We start from the raw sequence: 22,256 nt of genomic DNA on the forward strand, positions 1-22,256 counted from the left end.
ATTGCGATCAGAATATAGAGCTATTTAACACATAACCACTTACTGCATAAATACCTAACTACAAAATGGTGCCTGTTATAGGCCAGTTATAGCACCACCATGAGGGTGATTTAAAACAATTTAGGTGGCATTTCTTTCTTAGCCTGCTGTGAGTGTGCATGCATGGTTTCATTGCAATCGGACATTGCGTTCATCATTTGTGGCATTTTGTGCAAACGGGGGCCCTCCCACAAACTTTGGAAGCCAATCTTAACCATATAGTATAGAATATGAAACGTTTGACAAATCACAGGACTGGTGAAACCGGACTAAACAGATACAGGTCAGCAACAGAGGAAACCAGGACACAATACTACAAAATAAAAGGTGCACAAGTGTAAAGTGTAAAGTAAACTCCAATCTGGGAACCCATCATCAAAAAAAGGAAAAACAGCATCCTCTGCTGCAGCTCTGAATCTGTTCTTGAGAGATAAGTAAACTCTAACTGCAACTGCGTCCCAGCGTTGCCATGTCTGCTTATTATAAACGAGGTTGGGATTATTTTTCTGTAGTTGTTTATTTGGGCTTGTTTCTTAAATGTTGTTTAAACCAGTGGTTTTCATGTCAAGGACCCCCAATTTGTACACGGACCCCCCGCCCCCATCTACAAATACGTTGTGCCAGGGACCCCCGTACCAGATTTGTGTTGTTAAAAAGTTAAAAAACATTCCACTTTTTAGCCGCATGCGCTAGCGCGGCTCTATAAACAGCACTAGTCTGACCCTGCGTTTTAACAGCGGGCAACTCTTGGGCGATGCCGGGCAACATCGCCCAAAATATAATGAAAGTCTATGAGAGCCGGCGATCGGGCGAAGTGGGCGGGGGGGCGATGAAAGATGGATTTTCTTTATCTTTTTGGGCGATATCGCCCGGCATCGCCCAGAGTTGCCCGCTGTTAAAACGCACCGTTAGTCCGCCACCCGAGTGAAAAGTGTCGACACCCGAGTGACATTTTGTGACACCTAAGTGTCATTGAGCCCCCCTTTTAAGCCAATGGGGAGACGAAAATGTAATGGACACGTTAGTCAACGAATTAGACGAGACGAAAATGTTAGGGCGGGACGAATGGAGATGAGATCCAATCAGAATTACTCTTTTTGAGGGACTAGTTGAGAAGGGAACCAATCAGAACGATCCTCATTGTTAGTTTGGTTGATCCACCCGGAAGCAGACCATATTAAGGGCCAGCATGGACGAAGTTGAATCACAACAAGAGAGCTTCAGGCCGGAGGGTTAGCCTAAATCAGCGTTGTCAAACTGGCGGCCCTGGGGCGTTTTGCGGCCCGCGGAAAGGTCCATGGCGGCCCGCAAAATACTTTTAAAAATAGTAAATTGATACTACATGTAACAGACATAGAGTCGCACTTTGCGTTGCGTCCAAGCAGCTCTCCCCCTTCCACCACTCGCTGCAGCGAGTACCTCTGATGGCCGGCTATTGTCTCTTCCCAGCTGTGGCATGTTCTGGCTGATTGGCTCGTTAACAGTCTATTCAACTGCTAGTCGAGTAGTAATGGCTATACTCTTTGATCCTCACGCAGAAGTCAGCCTAGCACGGACATGTTCTCTCTCTCTCTGTGTGTCTGTGTGTCTGTGTGTCTGTCTGTCTGTCTGTCTGTCTGTCTGTCTGTCTGTCTGTCTGTCTGTGTGTGTGTGTGTGTGTGTGTGTGTGTGTGTGTGTGTGTGTGTGTGTGTGTGTGTGTGTGTGTCTCATCTCTCTCTCTCTTGAACTCAGAGCGTATTTAACATTCAATCTGGGAAAGCATCTGTCATTTTACGATTTATTTAGCTATTCAAAAATAGCAGATATACATGAGCTTGTAGATCTGCTATTTTTGAAAAATCATGGAAATTTGTGCAAGTCTTCACAAATGTCTTCTAAATCCTGATATAATATGTGGTTCTCCAAATGTTTTATGTTTTATATATATATATATATATATATATATATATATATATATATATATATATATATATATATATATATATATATATATATATATATATATATATATATATAAGACACATGCGTTTCTGGATTGAATGCTCCTTACAAATTGCATTTTGTTTTTAATGTCAATAATTAAAGTAGCTATTCTTCTTCATAATAACATGTTTTTAAAGGTGATATACTGTAGTTAGTAGCAGTGACTGAGACAACAGACTGAAAAACAATGCTGTATAACTGAATGCGTGTGAGCGCACATGCGCTTCCGCAACTGGTTTCGGCCCACATCAAGTCACCATTTGACCAATGTGGCCCGGACCCCAAAATGAGTTCGACACCCCTGGCCTAAATGCTAGCGTGCTTCATTAGACCCAGTTTGGCTATTAAGTTATTATTTGGCCATGTTCACACTGACTTCAATCTTAGCTATGTTGGGAAGACCCGTGTGGTGTCACAAAATGTTGCCACCACTTATATAAAAAACATTACAGCGTTAATCTGCGACGCTAAATGTTGCCAGGTTTGGCGAGAGAAACAAGCAATCCAAAAAACAAGTAATCAGGTCTATGAAAAGATTGGGCCCAAAAAAGCCTGCCGCATGCGGCTTTATTATGACTTTGGTCATTCTTGTTTCCCAATATTTCTTTTGGGAAAATAGCAGATCTAAAAGCTCACATAGTGAGCTTGTGGAGCTTGTGGATCAGCCGGTGTATATAAATTATATTATTATAATTACATCATTATTATTTATATTTAAAGTGCTCTCAGTATCAATGCTTCTTTTAGGCTTGTTTTCATATACCTGTTTTCATAGACCTGGTTGCTTAATTCTCACAAAATCTGGCAACACCGTCCTCCTGGTCGTCGTCTCCGTGACGTCACCTACTGTAATGTGGACGATGTTCAAGCCTCCAGAACGCGGTGTAACGGTGAAGCTGCCGTCGCCTGGTGGTCACATCTGGGATTGCAACACTTTTTTTTCACATTTGAAACCCTACTGCGCCCGCTTCTATCGTCTGAAACGCTAGTGCGCATGCTCTATTGGCTCCGACATTGGAGCCAATACAGGACGTGGAGGTACTTCCGGGTGCTTCACGCGCTTGTGAGCAACTTTCAGCGAAACGTTTAATAGGTGGGGGCAGGGCACTCTGTCCGTTCTCTAGATATCTATCATTCTAACTCCATGGCTGTGTTGTGTCATCAGGGTTCTGGGGTCGCGCAGCTGTAGCAAATGAAGGTTAAATGACCCATTGATTAACGGTGAGATTCTAACACGTTGTTTCATTAACGTTCACAACGACAGGAAAGACGTTTAACGGCGCTTTGTGGCGCCGCGTTAACGACGTTATTATGATGTAATGTGACGGTTAGCATCACTAGGCTAGCATAATGCTAACATAATGTAACGCAGTGCTAACGAGAATGCAGTGGTGTAAAGTAACTAAGTACATTTACCGTACATTTACAAGTACTATACTTAAGTACAATTTTGAGTATTTTACTTTACTGGAGTATTTCTAGTTTGTTATACTTTTACTTCAATAGTCCTGAAACATGAGTGTCATATCACGACAGTCATGGCGCAACTTGCTCCTGGTTTTGACATGTCTCCATTTACAGCCCGTACATCTACTTAAACGTTCAGATTTCAAATATAAAGTGCTGACCCCACGGCCACGGATGTAACAAGTTAAAACGCCCGGGTCTTAAGTACCCGTATCTTCCATATTCAATAAAAAAGCTTTTTAAACCTATTGGCGGCCATTTTCTCATAGAGTCGTAACGTATCAAGAGTGCAGTACACGTCCCAACCGATAGGGTCGCGTAGTTGAAAGCATATGAAGGAAATTTTGAGAAAAATAGCCACCGATCGGATTAAAATGCTTTTTATTGAACGATACGGGGGTACTTAGACCCGGGCGTTTTAACTTGTTACATCCAGGGTGTGGGGTCAGCACTTTATATTTTAAATCTAAACGTTTATATAGATGTACGGGTTGTAAATGGATACATTTTGTTTCATGTGAACCATGGCTAACTCCACTACATCTCAGAGGCAAATATTATGCTTTTACTCCACTACAATAGACTCTATGTCTCATTTATACAGTCTATGCTCTATGCACAGCAGCCATATTGATATTGGAAATAAATTGGGCTTCTTCTCACTTCCTTCACAGGTGTTACCAATGATACTAATGATAGTCCAGGGGCCAAGCCAGATTTTGGTACCACCTAAGGTGGCCGTACATTTTTGGTATTTTTGTATTCCTACATGTCTCTAGTTTACATTTTGGTATGATACATCTTCCATTTCAGTAGCTTAATGACAGTAATCACTCTAAACCGGCTAATGTATCCGGTAGGAGACACAAAGTAGAATCTTTGTGTCTCCTACCGGAAATACACTTGGGCATCAAATTATTGCGACAAAAAACAAAATATATCCATGTATTCAAGGCTACATGGGGTGTGCAATTGATAGAAAATAAATACTTTTTTTGGGTGAACTCCTCCTTTAAGTTTCCCAGGGGGACTCTCTACCCATTCAGCTATGACCACCCTAGACCGAAGGAGGGTCAACTTTTACAAGCTTATGGAAAGCAGTCTTTTTGCAAACACCAAAAATCCGAGAAGTTATCAATTGCACACCCCATGAAGCCTTGAATACATGGATATATTTTGTTTTTTGTCGCAATAATTTGATGCCCGGGTGTATTTCCGGTAGGAGACACAAAGATTCTACTTTGTGTCTCCTACCGGATACATTAGCCGGTAGATAGTGATAACTGCCATTAAGCTACTGAATTGGAAGATGTATCATACCAAAATATAAACTAGAGACATGTAGGAATACAAAAATACAAAAACTTTACGGCCACCTCAGGTGGTACCAATTTGTGAAAATATCAGTGTTGGCCCCTGGACTATGAAGGCTCTGTTCCATTCTGTGTCAGGGTGCTAATATCATGCATGTTGGCTCACTAGAAACACTCCATGTTGGTTCCCAAATGGCCCCTTATGGTGGGTGCGTAACTCTGAGAGTGTACAAATGGAACCAAATGGACCCTTACGGGTCCATTTGGTTCCATTTGTACACTCTCAGAGTTATGGGGGTCCTTGAAAATAAGACAACCACTATGCCACACTAAATGGAACAGAACCTTAATTAGTATTATGGTAACACCTGTAAAGGAAGTAAGGAAGGGGCCCAATTCATCCCCAATATGGCTGCTGTGCATAGAGCCTAAAAGTTATTAGTTACTATGTAGATTTTGAGTATCATTACAAAACATACCATTTCAGCCCTATTTAAACTTTGGCTATTTGAAAATAGCCAATCTACAAGCTCACACTTGTGAGCTTGTAGATCTGCTATTTTCAAAAGTGTTTGTATCAATTTTAGACATAATGATAACCTGTGAAATGGGACATGCTGCATAATGAGTAGTTTCTACGTGTGTTTTTTTAAAAGTACATTTTGATACCGGTACTTTTACTCAAGTACAGTTTGAATTCCAGACTTTTACTTGTAACTAAAGTATTTCCACATTGCAGCGTTGATACTTTTACTCAAGTAAAACATTTGCTTGTTGTGAGCTTGTAGATCTGCTGTTTTAGCTACATTAGAAATAGGGTTAAGTGTTCAGGGGTCTCCTTTTTCTGACCAAGGACCCCTTAGCCGAGGGAGAGATGAAGCAGGGACCCCCCACTACATATTGTATAGCATTGTGTTGCAGATTAAACCTTTTCATAGATTTCATAAATAGCTTTATAGACTTGTTTGACAGAACTAGTGTGTGTGTGTGTGTGTGTGTGTGTGTGTGTGTGTGTGTGTGTGTGTGTGTGTGTGTGTGTGTGTGTGTGTGTGTGTGAATATGATATTATCAATTAACATGTTGGATTCATGTTAACATGTATTTTCAGACATTTAACCACTTAAACCCTCGGTGCTTAGTCAACTTGACCTTTGGCTCTGTACCTGGTCTGCTCTTTTTTTCGATAATTTTACTTAAGTAAAACATTTGAGTACTCTTCCCACCACTGATAAAGTGGTATATTGCGGTGTATTGCGGTACTAACGAGGTGTTATTTGAACCTTTCTCCATACAGGTGACTCAGTGAGCATCATCAGGGACCACACCATGCTGGCGGGGGTGTTCAGGCGCTACGGCCTGCTGGTGGCCTCCCACCCATGGGAGGTGATCGTGGGGACCATCGCTCTAACCGTCTGCCTCATGTCCATGAGCGGCCTGGCTGTCAGCCAGCAAGTGTGCAGCTGGGACGAGTGTCCTAAAGTCCAAGAGGTCAGTTTACTATGGGAGCTAGGGTAGGAACAGTACTGGTGGAAAAAGTACTCACATTTTTTTTTACTTAACTCTCTCAGTGGCAAGTCCCGAATTATCCCGAGTTTTTTCTGAATGCCCTCAGTGCCAGAACGAGAAATCCCGAGTTTTTACTTAATGTTGTTTTATAGACCGTCACGGTCTGATCTTGAATCCGAAGTGAGCAGTAAAACTGTAGCACAGACGGATACGGAAATAAAGGATTTAATGTCATTCCGTTCCCGTCGACTCCATGTTTGTAGTTTTTTTCTTTCACCTGTATCTCGGTTCTTTTTTTTTTATCCATTTTTCCGAGGAGACGCGTGTTTCCAACGGCCTGTAGCGAAGGGGACACTAGCTCCGGATGCAATAGTCAGAGACTCCTGCTCCGGAAACACACAGTGAATCGATCGATAAATATGGATCTAAACTTTTATGACAACTTTAAAACTACTAAAAATCGCTTGGCACTGGATGAGTACATTATGAAAATACTGTGGCAGTCAAAGAGTTAAGTGAAAGTATCAATACCTGCAATGTAGAAGTACTGTTACAAGTAAAAGTCCTTATTTTATTTCGAAATGTACTTGTTTAAAAATAGCTGATCTACAAGCTCACAAGCTTGTAGATCAGCTATTTTCAAATAGCCTATGTACTGTATAAAATGTTGCTAAAGTGGTTAATGTATGTTCTATAATATAATAGTTTATATCTACAAAGTAACTAGTAACAAAAGGTTTCAAATAGTTGTAGTGTAGTAAAAGTAAAATATTTGCCTCTGAGATGCAGTGGAGTAGAAGTAATACTCCAGCAAAGTAAAAAAAAAATACCTCAAAATTGTAATTGTACTTTAGTTACTTTACACCACTGGCCTACACGTAACCATGAACATGAATCTATCTCTACAGAAAGTCCTGAGCAGTGACGTCATCATCCTGACGGTCACACGCTGCATGGCCATCGTCTACATCTACTTCCAGTTCAAAAACCTCCGACAGCTGGGCTCCAAGTACATCCTGGGTCAGTACCATGTTAAAATGTATCCGAGTATATCCTGGGTCAGTACAGTACCATGTAAATGTATCCGAGTACATCCTGGGTCAGTACCATGTGTTGTTGCATTTCGTGGCTGCATCGGGTGGTTTGTTCAAAACTGTTCTGGAAATGTAAAAAAGGAACCTGTGGTTCCAATGGATCCAATGTAGTCACAAGCTCTTGTTAATACTTTTCATTGGCAAAAAAAAGCAATGAGGTACAGTATTCAACACGATCTTATGTAGAATCCACACATCAACACTGTATTGTGTGCAGCAATAATGTGGTATTTCTTCTATCTCTGCAGGTATTGCCGGGCTCTTCACAGTGTTCTCCAGTTTCATTTTCAGTACCGTGGTCATTCACTTCTTTGGGAAAGAATTGACCGGCCTCAAGTAAGTCATTGCATTTGCATAGAGATCGGTGTTTATCATACATTTTCATGTCAAGGACCCCCATTTGCGCCAGGGAAGAAGAATATTTATAGTTATTAGGGATGGGACAGTTAACCAAAATGTGTGTCACTAACCGTTTAGGACTAAATAACCGAAATTAACCAAAATCGAGTCAAAAAAACGAATATTAATGGCATAAATAAATATATACTATCTATAATTGTTCATCATACAATATTTTGTTCACATAGAAAAAAGTTTACATAAAAGGCACAAATGTCTCTCCCTAATATTGTTAACATTACAAATTTATAGAGTTTTCAATTCTCTTTTTGAAAATATCCCATCATTGTGATATAATGCAGGGTTGTCTTGTGTGTGTTTTCATTGCAGTGAAGCTCTGCCATTCTTCCTCCTCCTCATTGACCTTTCCAAGGCCTGTACGTTGGCCAAGTTCGCCCTCAGCTCAAACTCTCAGGTAACATTTCACCCCTGACCCCCATCAAATACAACACCCACCTATTTATATTTATAGAGTGTGGGTATTCTTGACGTGTCATTAAACGTGTGTGTGTGTGTGTGTGTGTGTGTGTGTGTGTGTGTGTGTGTGTGTGTGTGTGTGTGTGTGTGTGTGTGTGTGTGTGTGTGTGTGTGTGTGTGTGTGTGTGTGTGTGTGTGTGTGTGTGACCCTAGCCTAGAGGAAGCCTTTATGACCACGGTCATTAAATACCAACCACTCCTAAATATCATCTCAGAGCTTGGCTATAGGTGCAGACTATATGTTTTCATATTTGGTAGACTAGGACATACCCACAGACTGGTTGGTAGAGGGTTTCAACAACTTGGGATGCCCAAGAAGGCTGTGCTGTGCTGTCTCGGCTAGTGCTGCACGATATATCGTTATTGTATCGTTATCGTGATTTCAGTATCGCAAAAGGCAACAATATAGCCGATATGAATCCCCCCCCGCGCGTCCACTGTTAAATCGAGAAACATCCCTTTGTTTTAGACAGTAAATAAACCACCCCTCCGTTTCTCCCTCTCTTTCGTGCGTGCGTGCGAGGGGCTGCGGAAACTGAAACAGAGACGCTCTGTTTCTCTGCAAGTCGCGTGCCAGCTCAACTCTGGCACGGGACGAGCGTGTGTGTGTGTGTGTGTGCGCGCTGTGTTTGTGTGACGAGCATACATGCATGTGTCCGACTGCTCCTACCTGCTTCATAGAGCAAGACCTGCACTCGGCTTTCTTTGAAAATGAATTACTAGGCATCGTCTGAAATGTCCTTAATGTAGCAAGCTGCCTAAAGCCTTCTGTATGAAAAGCTTGACTGTTTATGTCAACTTGTCGGATTGACGTTTGTTTTATTGAACTCAGTGATTTGTCGCAGTTTAGTTAAAGGACGCTGTGTCCCCCCACTATTCAGTCCAGCCAAAAAAAAAAAAAAAACAAACTTTAATTTTTTTTTTTTTTTTTTATAAATAATAAAATCAGTCCAGTCCCCCGCACCTCGCGATCACCGCGAGCGCGAGGTGAACCGAATTAACCGAAATAACCGAATTATCCCCCCCAAACAGGCCGACGGTCTGGCACTTCTGGCAGATGCCAGAAGGGCCGGGCAGTCTGGGGCCGCGGCCAACCCTAAAAAAATGTCGGCGCCCGCGCGCTTCGACCCCCGCTATGGGCCGGTGAAGATCCCAAATGCCAGGGCCGATTTTCTGTGCCAGTCCGTGCCTGCCCCCAAAGATCAACAAAACCACCCGAAATATGCACGCGCGCGTCCCTGATGTGTCCCCCCAGGTCATATTCCATTCCGGCGCCCCCTGATTTGTCGTGACTTGTCTTTCACTTAGAATGTCCGTCAAGTCAAACGAGAGAAAACACTTCACTTCCGGACGGTCGGCCTTCAAAATAAGAGCATATTTCCTAGGAAAGTAATCGTTTACTTTCGGTCAGAGAAATTCAAAATAAGAGTGGAACTGACTTGCAATTTGAAGAATGCTTCGTTTTCATTGTTGCTACTGTGTCCTTGTATGCTCTCCTTTATGTGGATATGAATACATTGTTAAAATGTGTGTGTGTGTGTATACACGCAGGAGGAGGTAAGGGAGAACATCTCCCAGGGCATGGCCATCCTGGGTCCAACATTCACGCTAGACGCTATGGTCGAGTGTCTGGTCATCGGCGTGGGAACCATGTCAGGTTAGTACACCTCCACTTGATGGCATTATAGGTCAAACATGTCATCAAAGGTTTTCAGCTTGTAGATCTGCTACCTTCACAGCATAACACCAGCATACAACAAAGTATGACATAGTGCCTAAGTCAGCCGCAAGGAACTTGGAGGGTACCCATACAGCCCTGTTCCTGAGACAGAAAAGTCCAATCTGTATCAAACAACTATCCATCCATCCATCTCCAACCAATCCATCTTCAACAACACATTCTAATAATAAGAACTAGACCATACCCGTCGGGGGATATGAGCACCCAAAGTGTGCGGTTTGGGTTATGCGCTGTGCACAGACAGTATATCAGGGATGGAAAGTGACTTTGTATTCTGTAACTGTGTGCTACAAGACACGCGCACGTGCGCATCCCGTTGCCGCGTCGTGGAGCCGCAGAGAACACACACCGCTTATTATAAGCGACTTGGGCTCTCTTGGTTTGGGCTTGTTTTCATAGACCTGGTTGCTTGTTCCCATCGGGCATGTGCAGTAACGGCGCAAACTGCGGTCGCAGAGTTAAGGTCATTACACACCGGCCATTATGTGAATATACGCAAAATTCAGACTTGTTCCGAATAAATAAAAGACGCTTTTTCGCTTCGCTTTTCCGCTCTGTGGAAGCTTGCATTGACTTTATAAGGTTTTTAAAAAAAACATATTATTCGCATGAAAAAATCGCCCCCGGTGTGTAAGGAGCTTTAGACAGTGTTTTCAAAAAAGGCAAATAAACAGCTTGAATTTGGGTGAAAAACAGGCTTCCTCACCGGTGGGCATGTGCTAATGATGAATGGCCATGTGCAAGTGCAGAGCAATTGCTTCCACAGCCACTGAGGAGAACCAAGCACTTCAGACAGACTGACATTCTTTAAATTATATGTAGGATAATAAAAAATACTGGTACTCAAAGTCGCTTTACAACAAAACAAATTAAACAACTTTATTAAGAGAAAACTGGTTAAAAGAAGAAAACTGAGCAAAGAAAAGAAAATATCAAGCTAAAACTAAAAGGCAGAAATGGAGTTTTGAATTAGGCGGGGAAAGAGAGTCTGATGAAAAGGTGGGTTTTGAGGGAGGCTTTGAACAGGGCAAGGGTGGGGCGGCTTCGATGTGAGGTGGGAGTGGCTTCCAAAGGGAGAGGGGCTGCAACTGAGAAAGCCCTGTCACCCCAGGTGCGTTGCTTTTTTTTTTTTTGACCCAGGGACCACCATCCTGACTAAGATAGGGCTTTCACGACTAGAGATTATTACTGGTCGGCTCATAGACCCCTTAACAGACGACGTCACACTGGCTGCACGCAGCCAGTATGCGCGCAACGAAACCCATTATATCAGGTCTCGTTAGGACGCGTTTCACTAGCCAACACACACAAGAGGGGGTTGGGGTGTGCTGAAACCAGTGCACCCCGAAACAGGTTGGGAATTGATTGCGTGAAACAATCGCCTGTGCGTCCAGGCTCAATGTTAGTAAACAAATAATTGGTCTATTTGACCCAGTGGTAGTCGACTAGTCTACTTAAAATGTTTGGTGTAGGGGGAAAAAAGAGCAGACCAAGTTAAAAAACAGTGTAATCTACAACACAATCTTATACATACAGGGGGTCCCTGCTTCATCTCTCTCTCAGCTAGGGGGTCCTTGGCCTGAAAACGTTGAAGACCCCTGTACTAGTCGACTAGTTGGTGAAAGCCCTAAGAGCAACCTGGGGACCACCACTATTGTGTCGGGTGGGTCCATCATATATACTCACCCCACGCAATAGTGTTGGGGGGTTCAAGCACCATTCCATGGGTTAGGATTCGTTTTTTTTTTATTACTTGTTACTCACTAATCACACTATTACAACAGGTTACATCATACATGGGCAACTGGTGGCCCGGGGGGCGACATGCGGCCCCCTCCTTCACTTAATGCGGCCCTTAGGTTAACATCGGAATACTGACACATTATTGATTTCAGCTGTTACAATTCCAAACTTGCAATACGCTCTATGCACAGCAGCCATATTATGAAGACATTCACAGGTGTTACCAATGATACAATGAAGGCTCTGTTCCATTCTGGTCAAACAGAGTCAGGGTGCTGATATTGTGCATGTTGGCTCACTGGAAACACTCTGTTACACCAGTGGGTCTACAGTTGGGGTCCAGGGACCCTCATGGGCTTCCAAATGGCCCCTTACAGGTGTGTAACTCTGAGAGTGTGCAAATCCATTTGGTTCCATTTTTACACTCTCAGAGTTAAAGGGGGTTCTTGAAATTAAAATGTTTGAGACCCACTGTGCTACATGAAATGGAACAGAGCCTTCATTAGTATCATTGGTAACATCTGTTAAGGAAGTAAGGAAGAGGCCCAATTTCCTTCCAATATGGCTGCTGTCTGTGCATAGAGCCTATTACAATCACAAATCAAGACACATTCTCGTTCTGTATGTGTCTCTCTGAAAATGGACAGATCCATAATCAATAATCAATAATGATGACCTCTCGTTTGTTTTCCTACAGGTGTTCCTCAACTAGAGATCATGTGTTGTTTTGGCTGCATGTCGGTGTTGGCAAACTACTTTGTCTTCATGACGTTCTTCCCTGCCTGCGTCTCACTGGTGCTGGAGGTAAATAAGATAAGACGAGATAAGACAAGATGTGTGTGTGTTTGTGTATTAGCCCTTTAAGACCCGGGAACACGTCTGTGTCATGTCAAGATTTCTTTGGTGTGTGTGTGTGTGTGTGTGTGTGTGTGTGTGTGTGTGTGTGTGTGTGTGTGTGTGTGTGTGTGTGTGTGTGTGTGTGTGTGTGTGTGTGTGTGTGTGTGTGTGTGTGTGTGTGTGTGTGTGTGTGTGTGTGTGTGTGTGTGTGTGTGTGTGTGTGCGCGCGCGCGTATGTATGTTTTAAAGCGAACATTTTTAACTCCAATCTGGGCTTCTGGGGGTCCCTGGAACAACATATTTTGAGATGCGGGGGTCCGTGGCCAAATACATACAATTTTGGGTGGTCCTTGACATGGAAAAGTTGGAGCACCACTGTCCTAACATTACTATTAGGATTTAGAAAACATTTCTAGATATGTATTTGGCCGCGGACCCGTCTCAGAATATGTTGTTCCAGGGACCCCCCAGAAGTAAAGATTTGAGTTACAAATGTTTGCTTTAAAATATATATATATATTCAAAGATTTGCACACATTCTCCACGGTTTTTCAAAAAAATGGCAGATCTACAAGGAGCTTGTATATCTGCTATTTTTGAATAGCCAAAGATGACAGAGATGTGTTCCTGGTCTTAATAGATTAAACATAATAATGATAGTGGCAGAGCAGCAGCAGTAGCAGCAATATTCATAATCATATATTCATACAGTAATAGTGTATTTGTACTGTGTCTACAGTTATCCAGGGAAAGCCGTGAAGGTCGTCCCATCTGGCAGCTGAGCCACTTTGCCTCAGTCCTGGCTGAAGAAGAAGACAACAAGCCCAACCCTGTCACCCAAAGGGTTAAAATTATCATGGTGAGAAGAACCTCCGTTTGATATGAACACGCACGCACACACACACACACACACACACACACACACACACACACACACACACACACACACACACACACACACACACACACACACACACACACACACACACACATACACATAAAAAAAACAATACACTAAAGAACCATTTAGTTGATTTTAAAAGCATTTAACACATCAAGTTCAAGAGGGTGTTTTAAAACAGGGTACATCCAGTGCCAGCGTTTTTACCGCTTAAGCTGATATGTTTAGAGCTGTAGAAGCCTCCACGAGGACGCGGATGTAAGTGGGTTCCACTTGTGTGTTTACCATTGGTGATTTTAATGCTGATTTATCAGATAATAATGCTTTGTTCTATGTTACCAGACACTACCTTTACTTTCATTAGTGATGCATGGCACACTACGTCATGGCTTGACCATTGTTTAAGCACAGCTGATGCACATGCATGCATAGACAGTGTGGAGGTGTGTTATGGGTTGGCCATCTCAGATCACATGCCGATGGTAATGAATATTAATATTGACAATATTCCCTCCTCTATCAACAAGGAGGCACTATACTGTGATAACCCAAACTGCAATAACGTGCAGCATGGCACTCAATTGTGTGTCATGTATGATAACATTGTAGATGCTCTTATAGCCTCGGGTAGGCAATTCTGTAAAAAGGGGAAAAAAAGGTGCACAACATTAGCCTGGTTGGCATACTTTTGTGGCTGAGCATCATTTGGCGGCCAGGACAGCTTTTAAATGCTGGAATGATTCTGGTAGGCCCAGACAAGGTTCTGTGTTTGAGGAGAAAAAACTCACCAATGCAAAATTTAAATATGCCGTTTGATCTGTAAAAAGACAGGAGAGCACTCGGAGAGCAGACTCATTGGCTAGTTAACTACAAAGTAAAGACCTCTATGATTTCTGGAAAGAGGTTAAAGTTATGAACAACAGTAAAACTTCCTTACCCTCTAACATAGAGGGTGCCTGTGGCCCGGTTGAAATTGCTGAAGTGTGGAGGAAACACTATCACAAATTATTTAACTGTGTAAGAAGTGGCACTGTGACAGTAGGCCAGGTTGGTCCTTTAGAAAAAGTACTGATCAGGTCTGATGATGTGGTTGATGCCATTAGGTTGTTAGACAACAATAAGGCTTGTGGCATGGATCACATAACAGCAGAACATTTAAAATTTGCTAGCAACAAAATGTGATATATATTGGCCCTGTGCTTCACAGGACTGATGGGTCATGGTGTACTACCAGAAGCAATTACTTCTATGCAATTAGTACCTGTCATTAAAGACAAGGCAGGGAAACTTAACAGCATTGACAACTACAGACCTATCGCTCTGGCAAGCATCCTCTCCAAAGTCTTGGAGAGAATACTGCTTGAGCGCCTGGAACTGTATGTCCTGACTGCAGATAACCAGTTTGAATTTAAAAAGAAACACGGAACAGACTTATGCATCTTTGCACATAAAGAACTAATTGCCAACTACAGTAACCATAATTCCACTGTTTTCCTATGCTTCATTGATGCATCTCGAGCTTTTGATAGGATCAACCACGTCAAACTGTTTCAGAAACTGCTCGATAGAGGCACACCAAGACTCATTGTACGTATACTGGTGTTTTGGTATGCAAATCGGAAAATGCATGTCAAATGGGGTAATGCATTATCCGCCCAATTCTCTGTTAGCAATGGGGTACGCCAAGGGGGGATTTTGTCTCCTGTTTTATTTAATGTTTATATGAATGATCTATCAGTTGAACTAAATAAGTGCAATACGGGATGTATGATTGGTAACTCTATCATCAATCATCTGATGTATGCTGATGACCTGGTTGTACTAAGTCCGTACAGTGGAGGGTTACAACAGCTACTGACATGAATATGGCACTGACCATGACATTATATATAATGCAAATAAAAGTAGTGTCATGATTGTGAGAAGTAAGGATGACAAGAAATTGGTGTTTCCAGCCTTTTCTTTAAGTAACAGTCCTTTATCATTATGTCAGGAAATTAAGTATCTGGGCCACATCTTTACTGACAACCTACAAGATGATAGAGATATCTCCAGGCAGTGCCGCATACTATACGCCCAGGCCAATATGCTGCTTCGAAGGTTCAGCATGTGCTCTGATCCTGTTAAATGTGCTCTCTTTAAAGCATTTTGTACTCCCATGTATACAGCCTTCTTGTGGTGCTCATACAAGAAGGGTAGTATGCGGAGGCTCAAGGTAGCATACAATGATGCCTTGAGGATTCTACTTAAGGTCCCCAGATGGCATAGTGCCAGTCACTTATTTGTGACATGTGGTATACACACTTGTGAGGCTCTCTTAAAGAACTCCATGTATGGTTTCATGACACGCCTGGATGAGTCCAGGAATAGTATTATTGAGGATATGGTCAATCCTGGAAAAAGCTGTCTCCGGTACTCGTCCAGGCTACGGATTCACTGGAGAAACAGTCTCTATGTGTTATTTGTATGTAATAGTATGTTCTTGTTTGTATGATGTGTTTTTATCTATTTTTATTTTTTTACTTTCTTATATTTGTATGTCTTATCTGTATATGGACTCCCTGAGTGTCTGGAATAAAGTTTGAATTGAATTGAATCTCCACAGTCTCTAGGCTTGGTTCTAGTTCATATAATCCATGTTGTTCTCTCTCTACAGTCTCTAGGCTTGGTTCTGGTCCACGCTCACAGTCGTTTAGCTGCGGAGGAGCCGGGTCACAATCGCACATCAGAGGAGGGTCCCATCGCCCAGAGGCTGGACTCAACCAGCTCCGTGTGGCCCCTGCACATCTCCAGGTAAGCCTGGAGTGTCACGTCGCCACGCACACTATTTTTTGAAAATATGTTATTTATACTTTGGCTATTCAAAAATAGCAGATATATACGAGCTTTTAAAGCGCACATTTTTAACTCAAATCTTTGCTTCTGGAGATTCTACAAATGTCTTCTAAATCCTAACAGTTTTTTTTATCAGCTAGCTGGTCTCTGAAGAGACGGAGCACTAGTCAACATATTCTTGATATGTTTTCGATCGTCGGCTGTCCTTTAAGCCAATGGGAGACATCCCATACTTTGAACAAGCCGCGCATACACGGCACACGCACGCACACACACACAAGTTTGGATAGGAGCAAAACAAAGCATGCAGCTAGCTGGTATACCTGACGTGTCATGTCTTCTTTTTCTTAACCCATTATGACCTGGAACTGCGTCATTTTTAGATTTGAGCTAAAAAGCATTATTTTACACTTTGGTCTATTCAAAAATAGCAGATATACAAGCTCATAGCGCGGCACCGAGTGCCGCGCTACGAGCTTGTAGATCTGCTATTTTTGAAAAATCGTGAAAATGTGTGCAAATCTTTGAATATATATATATTTTAAAGCGAACATTTTTAACTCAAATCTTTGCTTCTGGGGGGTCCCTGGAACAAAATATTTTGATGTGGGTCCGCGGCCAAATACATATAATTTTGGGGGTCCTTGACATGAAAAAGATTGAGCACCACTGATATTATATAGAAACACAAGTTTTTCAGAATACTGTTGGGATTTAGGAGACGTGTAGAATCGGCTTCAGGTCTCAATGGGTTAAATGGATCTAAGTGTGTGTGTGTGTGTGTGTTGGTGTTGGTGTTGTTTTCAGCATGGATCTAGAGCAGGTGATCACCCTGGGCCTGGCGTTGCTCCTGGCTGTGAAGTACGTCTTCTTTGAGCAGACGGAGGCCGAGTCTTCCCTCTCCCTGAAGAGTCCAACCATCAGCTCCCACAGAGGGACAGGTTGGTCCATTTGCACTGTTAAAAAAAACCGTGAAGACCCTGAGGCCCATTCTATAAAATGCCTTCTAAATCAGTAGATTTCTACTGTGATCTACAAGCTCGTTGTGCTCTACACGCTCACAACGCGCCTGCGACGCGTTGTGAGCTTGTAGATCGGCTATTTTTTGGCACACTGCTAAGTGTAAATCAGTGGTTCTCAACCCAAATCTCAAAATATTTTGTTCCAGGGACCCCCCCAGAAGCAAAGATTTGAGTATATATATATATATATATATATATATATATATATATATATATATATATATATATATATATATATATATATATATATATATATATATATATATATATATATTCAAAGATTTCAGTTAAAAGAAAAGATATATACATTCAAAGATTTGCAAAAATTGTTTTCACGAGTAAAAAAAAAAAATAGCAGATCTACAAGCTCATAGCGCACGGCACTCTGTGCCGTGCTATGAGCTTGTAGATCTGCTATTTTTGAATAGCCAAAGGAATCTAAAAATGACCGATACCGATATGATGCCGATATTTAATGGCGCGTCCCTATGACAGAGATGGAATGCTGCAGAACCAGAACCACGTCGGAGTCCTCTCAGTCTCTGAAGAGTAGTCCCGCCACCGGCTGTCCCACTCAGACCGTGAGACACAGAGGAGGAGGAGGGACGGAGACGGAAAGCTGTGGGACGACGGAGTCGCGGTCGCCCAAACCGCCGGCCGGCGCCGCCACCGCGGCCTGCTGCGCTACCGCTGCACCTGAGCCCGACACGCTCTCCAAACGCACGACCGGTGAGACTTCAGCCCTGATAGGCTCTACGCACAGCAGCCATATTATCACTTCCTTCACAGGTGTTACCAATGATGCTAATGAAGGCTCTGTTCCATTTAGTGCAGCACAGTGGTTTCCACGACCCCCATAACTCTGAGAGTGTACAAATGGAACCAAATGGACCCTTACGGGTCCATTTGGTTCCATTTGTACACTCTCAGAGTTACACACCTGTAAGGGGCCATTTGGAAGCCCATGAGGGTCCCTGGACCCCAACTGTAGACCCACTGGTGTAGCAGTGTTTCCAGTGAGCCAACATGCACAATATCAGCACCCTGACTCTGTTTGACCAGAATGGAACAGAGCCTTCATTAGTATCATTGGTAACACCTGTGAATTTCTTCATAATATGGCTGCTGTGAATAGATCCTATTCACAGTGTGGTGTAAAGTAACTAAGTACATTTACTCAAGTACTGTACCATTTTGATGGTGTTTTTTTTACTTTACTGGAGTATTTTCAATTTTCAGTGCTTTTACTTCTACTCCACTACATCTCAGAGGCAAATATTGTACTTTTACTCCACTACAATTATTTGAGAACTTTATTTACTAGTTACTTTGCAGATATACATTATTATATTATAAAACATACATTAAGTTTATACCTAGGCTATTTGAAAATAGCCGATCTACAATCTATGTTCTGTGGAGAGATGGGGAGACCCCTGTTACTGAACAAACACTCCATATAGCAGTGATTACTATCACAATATTGAGCTATCTCACACTTAGTTTAACAAAAAATAACACCCTGTTGAATTTTAGTTTTTCAGTTTTTAGCATTTATTAGTTTATGGCTGTCATGTTGAACTATTCCTTTACGTCTTTATTTTTCTTTATATTTCAGAGGTGACTGATACCCCGGTGACAGAGAGCCCCTCCTCTTCTCGACTTCACCCCCCCTCGGAGCCTCGAACCGTGGACCAGTGTTTATCCATCCTCATGGATCCACAGGTAGATGTTTATACACGCTCGTTCGCGCTCACTCCAGCAGATCTACAAGCTCATAGCGCGGCACCGAGTGCCGTGCTATGAGCTTGTGGATCTGCTATTTTTAGCGGTGCCAACCGCTCTATATCTGACTTTGTCCGTGTGTCCGTGTGTCTGTCCGGGTGTGTGTCTGTCCCATAAACAAATATTGATGACAACATCAATACGGGGCTCATCAAAGGCACCGCTTCCTTCACACAGGGTGTGATTTATTTTTTAAATCGTGAAAATGTGTGCAAATCTCTGAATATATATATATAAGCGAACATTTTTAACTCAAATCTTTGCTTCTGGGGGATTTTACAAATGTCTTCTAAATCCTGGGTGCATTTCTCCTTTCCGACATATCGCCTTTCCGACGTTGACGAACCCTATACCTAACCCTAACCCTAACCTTAACCGCACGCGGAAGCCACTAGTCGGAGTGGTGAGATGTCGAAATGGAAGGAGCACCCCCTAAATCCTAACAGTTAAAAAAACTCAAACTTTCATGTCAAGGACCCCCAAAAGGATATGTGTTTGTCCGCGGACGGCCCCCCATCTCAAAATATTGTGTTCCAGGGAAGAAGCATAGATTTGAGTTAAAAAATGATATTATATATTCAAAGATTTGCACACATTTTCACGATTTCTTTTCTTCAAAAAAAGCAGATCTATATCTGCTATTTTTGAATAGCCAAATGCCAGACGCTTTCCCGTTCTTAATGGGTTAAGGGGGGCTTAAAAGTGACATATGAGCCGGGTGTCACTTTTATAACACCACCAATGTTGTTAGTTTGATGCGTGTTTGTGGATCCGTGATGATTCTTTCAAGATGTTTTTTTTTAGATCTATGACGTTTTTGTCTCGTGTCTCTCCAGAGGGGCGCCCGTTACCTTAGCGACGCCGAAGTGGTGAGCCTGGTGACGACGCGTAACATCCTGGCCCGTAATCTGGAGGTCGTCATGGAAACGGAAGAGAGGGCCGTGGCCATAAGGAGAGAAATGCTGTCGTCCAAGCTGCCCCACCCTTCGGCCTTAAACCTTTTGCCTTATAAGGACTACGATTATTCAAAGGTACTTTATACCGTTGGTTCTCCGGGGACCAGTGGGGGTCCGGGGACCCCCAGGGGTCCTTGAGGGGGTTCAAAGGGGGTCCCCAGATGAATAATGGATAGTTAGGAACCAAATGGACCCTTATGGGGATGTAACTCTGAGAGTGTACAAAATGGAACCAAATGGACCCTTCCGGGTCCATTTGGTTCCATTTGTACACTCTCAAGAGTTATGGTGGTCCGTGGTCTAATGCAGGGGTTCTCAAAGTAGGGTTTGCGGACGCCAGGGTCCTATATACGTCAGCTATTTAAAAAAAAAAAGATACATATTAAAAACAGTTTTTGAAAATGTTTGAATATTTTTTGAAAATGTTTAACCCCACAAATCTTGTATGGAGTCCTTGGCACAACATCTTTTCAGATGGGTGGTCCGCGGCCAAATGCATATTGATATAAGGGTCCTTGACGTGAAAAAGTTTGAGAACCCCTGCTTTATAGTCATTTACCTTATTCTTGTTCAAATGTTTACGCCTCTTGTTTTATACTTCACACACATTGATAGATACAGTATGTTTACAGCGTGGCTCGCCATCTACACGTGCGTGAGTGTGTGTGTGTGTGTGTGTGCGTGTGCGTGCGTGCGTGTTTGTGCGTGTGTGTGTGTGTGTGTCTGGTCTGTCTGTCGGCCTGTCGGCCTGTCTGCCTGCCTGCCTGCCTGCCTGCCTGTCTGTCTGTCTGTCTGTCTGTCTGTCTGTCTGTCTGTCTGTCTGTCTGTCTGTCTGTCTGTCTGTCTGTCTGTCTGTCCAGAGCTCTACAAATAGGCACAGCTGGACCAATCAAAGCCAAGTTTATTTTCTTGTGCACACTAATAGTAGGCCATAGAACTACACATACGTTCTCATACTTCCATTTTATAATGAATAATGGAAGTCAATTATCATGGTATGTTACAGTATATTGTGTAGGATGTTGACTGACAGGATGTCGATGTGTTTTCCTATAGGTGATGGGCGCCTGCTGCGAGAACGTCATTGGCTACATGCCTGTTCCCGTGGGCGTGGCCGGGCCTCTCCTACTGGACGGGATGCAGTTCCAAGTTCCCATGGCGACCACAGAGGGCACCCTGGTGGCGAGCACCAACCGAGGCTGCAGTGCGGTGGCTGTGAGTACAACATGTACATAAACATGGTGAAAAATCCACCCTTGGTCCGACTAGAAATTGTGTCGCTTTATCGCCGCTTGCTATAGGCACTATGCACAGCAGCCATATTGGAAAGAAATTGGGCCTCTTCCTTACTTCCTTCACAGGTGTTACCAATGATACTAATGAAGGCTCTGTTCCATTCTGGTCAAACAGAGTCAGGGTGCTGATATTGTTGCATGTTGGCTCACTGGAAACACTAGTGGGTCTCAAAGTGTGGTCCAGGGACCCTCATGGTTCCTGGAGGGGGTGTAACTCTGAGAGTGTACAAATGGAACCAAATGGACCCGGGAGGGTCCATTTGGTTCCATTTGTACACTCTCAGAGTTATAGGGGTCCTTGAAATTAAAAAGTTTGAGAACCACTGTGCTACACTAAATGGAACAGAGCCTTCATTAGTATCATTGGTAACACCTGTGAAGGAAGCAAGGAAGAGGCCCAATTTCTGTCCAATATGGCTGCTGTGCATAGAGCCTATTCTCGTTCTGTGTGGATGCACTAAGGACACAAACAACATTTTGAATTGAATTAATCGCACAGAAGGACCTCATACCCAGGGGTGCACATAACTTTTTTGGTCTAGTCCTCAGAAGAGCACCTGGAGTTGTTACTTGGTGCGCGCCAAATAAATGGTCAATAAAAGGCTTGGAAATTCCTGTCCCAGCTGTTGGTACGCAAAAGCGCCCTGCGTCGTCTGATGTGCCGAGCATTATTTATTTTTGGGTGCGCATGCGCACCTGCGCACCAGTTATGTGCACCCCTGCTCATACCTTGTAGATCTGCTTGTAGATCTGCTATTTTTTTTTAATCGTGAAACTTTGTGCAAATCTTTGAATATATATATTTTTTGCGAACATTTTTAACTCTTTTACAACTTCTGGGGGGTCCCTGGAACTAAATATT

At 42.9% G+C, this 22,256-nt stretch overlaps 1 protein-coding gene across 1 annotated transcript in view; it reads left to right on the forward strand.

The window, feature by feature from the left end:
- Window positions 1–3,122: 3,122 nt before the first annotated feature.
- The window catches only part of LOC311038258 (3-hydroxy-3-methylglutaryl-coenzyme A reductase-like), a 31,840-nt gene continuing 12,706 nt past the window's right edge, over window positions 3,123–22,256 (forward strand). Inside the window, exons 1-14 of the mRNA XM_084047657.1 lie at window positions 3,123–3,244; window positions 6,098–6,291; window positions 7,218–7,329; window positions 7,652–7,739; window positions 8,133–8,217; window positions 9,831–9,936; window positions 12,461–12,567; window positions 13,340–13,459; window positions 16,158–16,294; window positions 17,144–17,277; window positions 17,854–18,087; window positions 18,977–19,083; window positions 19,980–20,174; window positions 21,156–21,314. Coding sequence (XP_083903783.1) covers window positions 6,130–6,291; window positions 7,218–7,329; window positions 7,652–7,739; window positions 8,133–8,217; window positions 9,831–9,936; window positions 12,461–12,567; window positions 13,340–13,459; window positions 16,158–16,294; window positions 17,144–17,277; window positions 17,854–18,087; window positions 18,977–19,083; window positions 19,980–20,174; window positions 21,156–21,314 — 1,746 coding nt within the window. The 5' untranslated portion in view covers window positions 3,123–3,244; window positions 6,098–6,129. The remainder of the gene's footprint in view (window positions 3,245–6,097; window positions 6,292–7,217; window positions 7,330–7,651; window positions 7,740–8,132; window positions 8,218–9,830; window positions 9,937–12,460; window positions 12,568–13,339; window positions 13,460–16,157; window positions 16,295–17,143; window positions 17,278–17,853; window positions 18,088–18,976; window positions 19,084–19,979; window positions 20,175–21,155; window positions 21,315–22,256) is intronic.

This window comes from Gymnoscopelus microlampas (assembly GCF_963454915.1).
Source record: "Gymnoscopelus microlampas genome assembly, chromosome: 21".
Taxonomy (NCBI): Eukaryota; Metazoa; Chordata; class Actinopteri; order Myctophiformes; family Myctophidae; genus Gymnoscopelus; species Gymnoscopelus microlampas.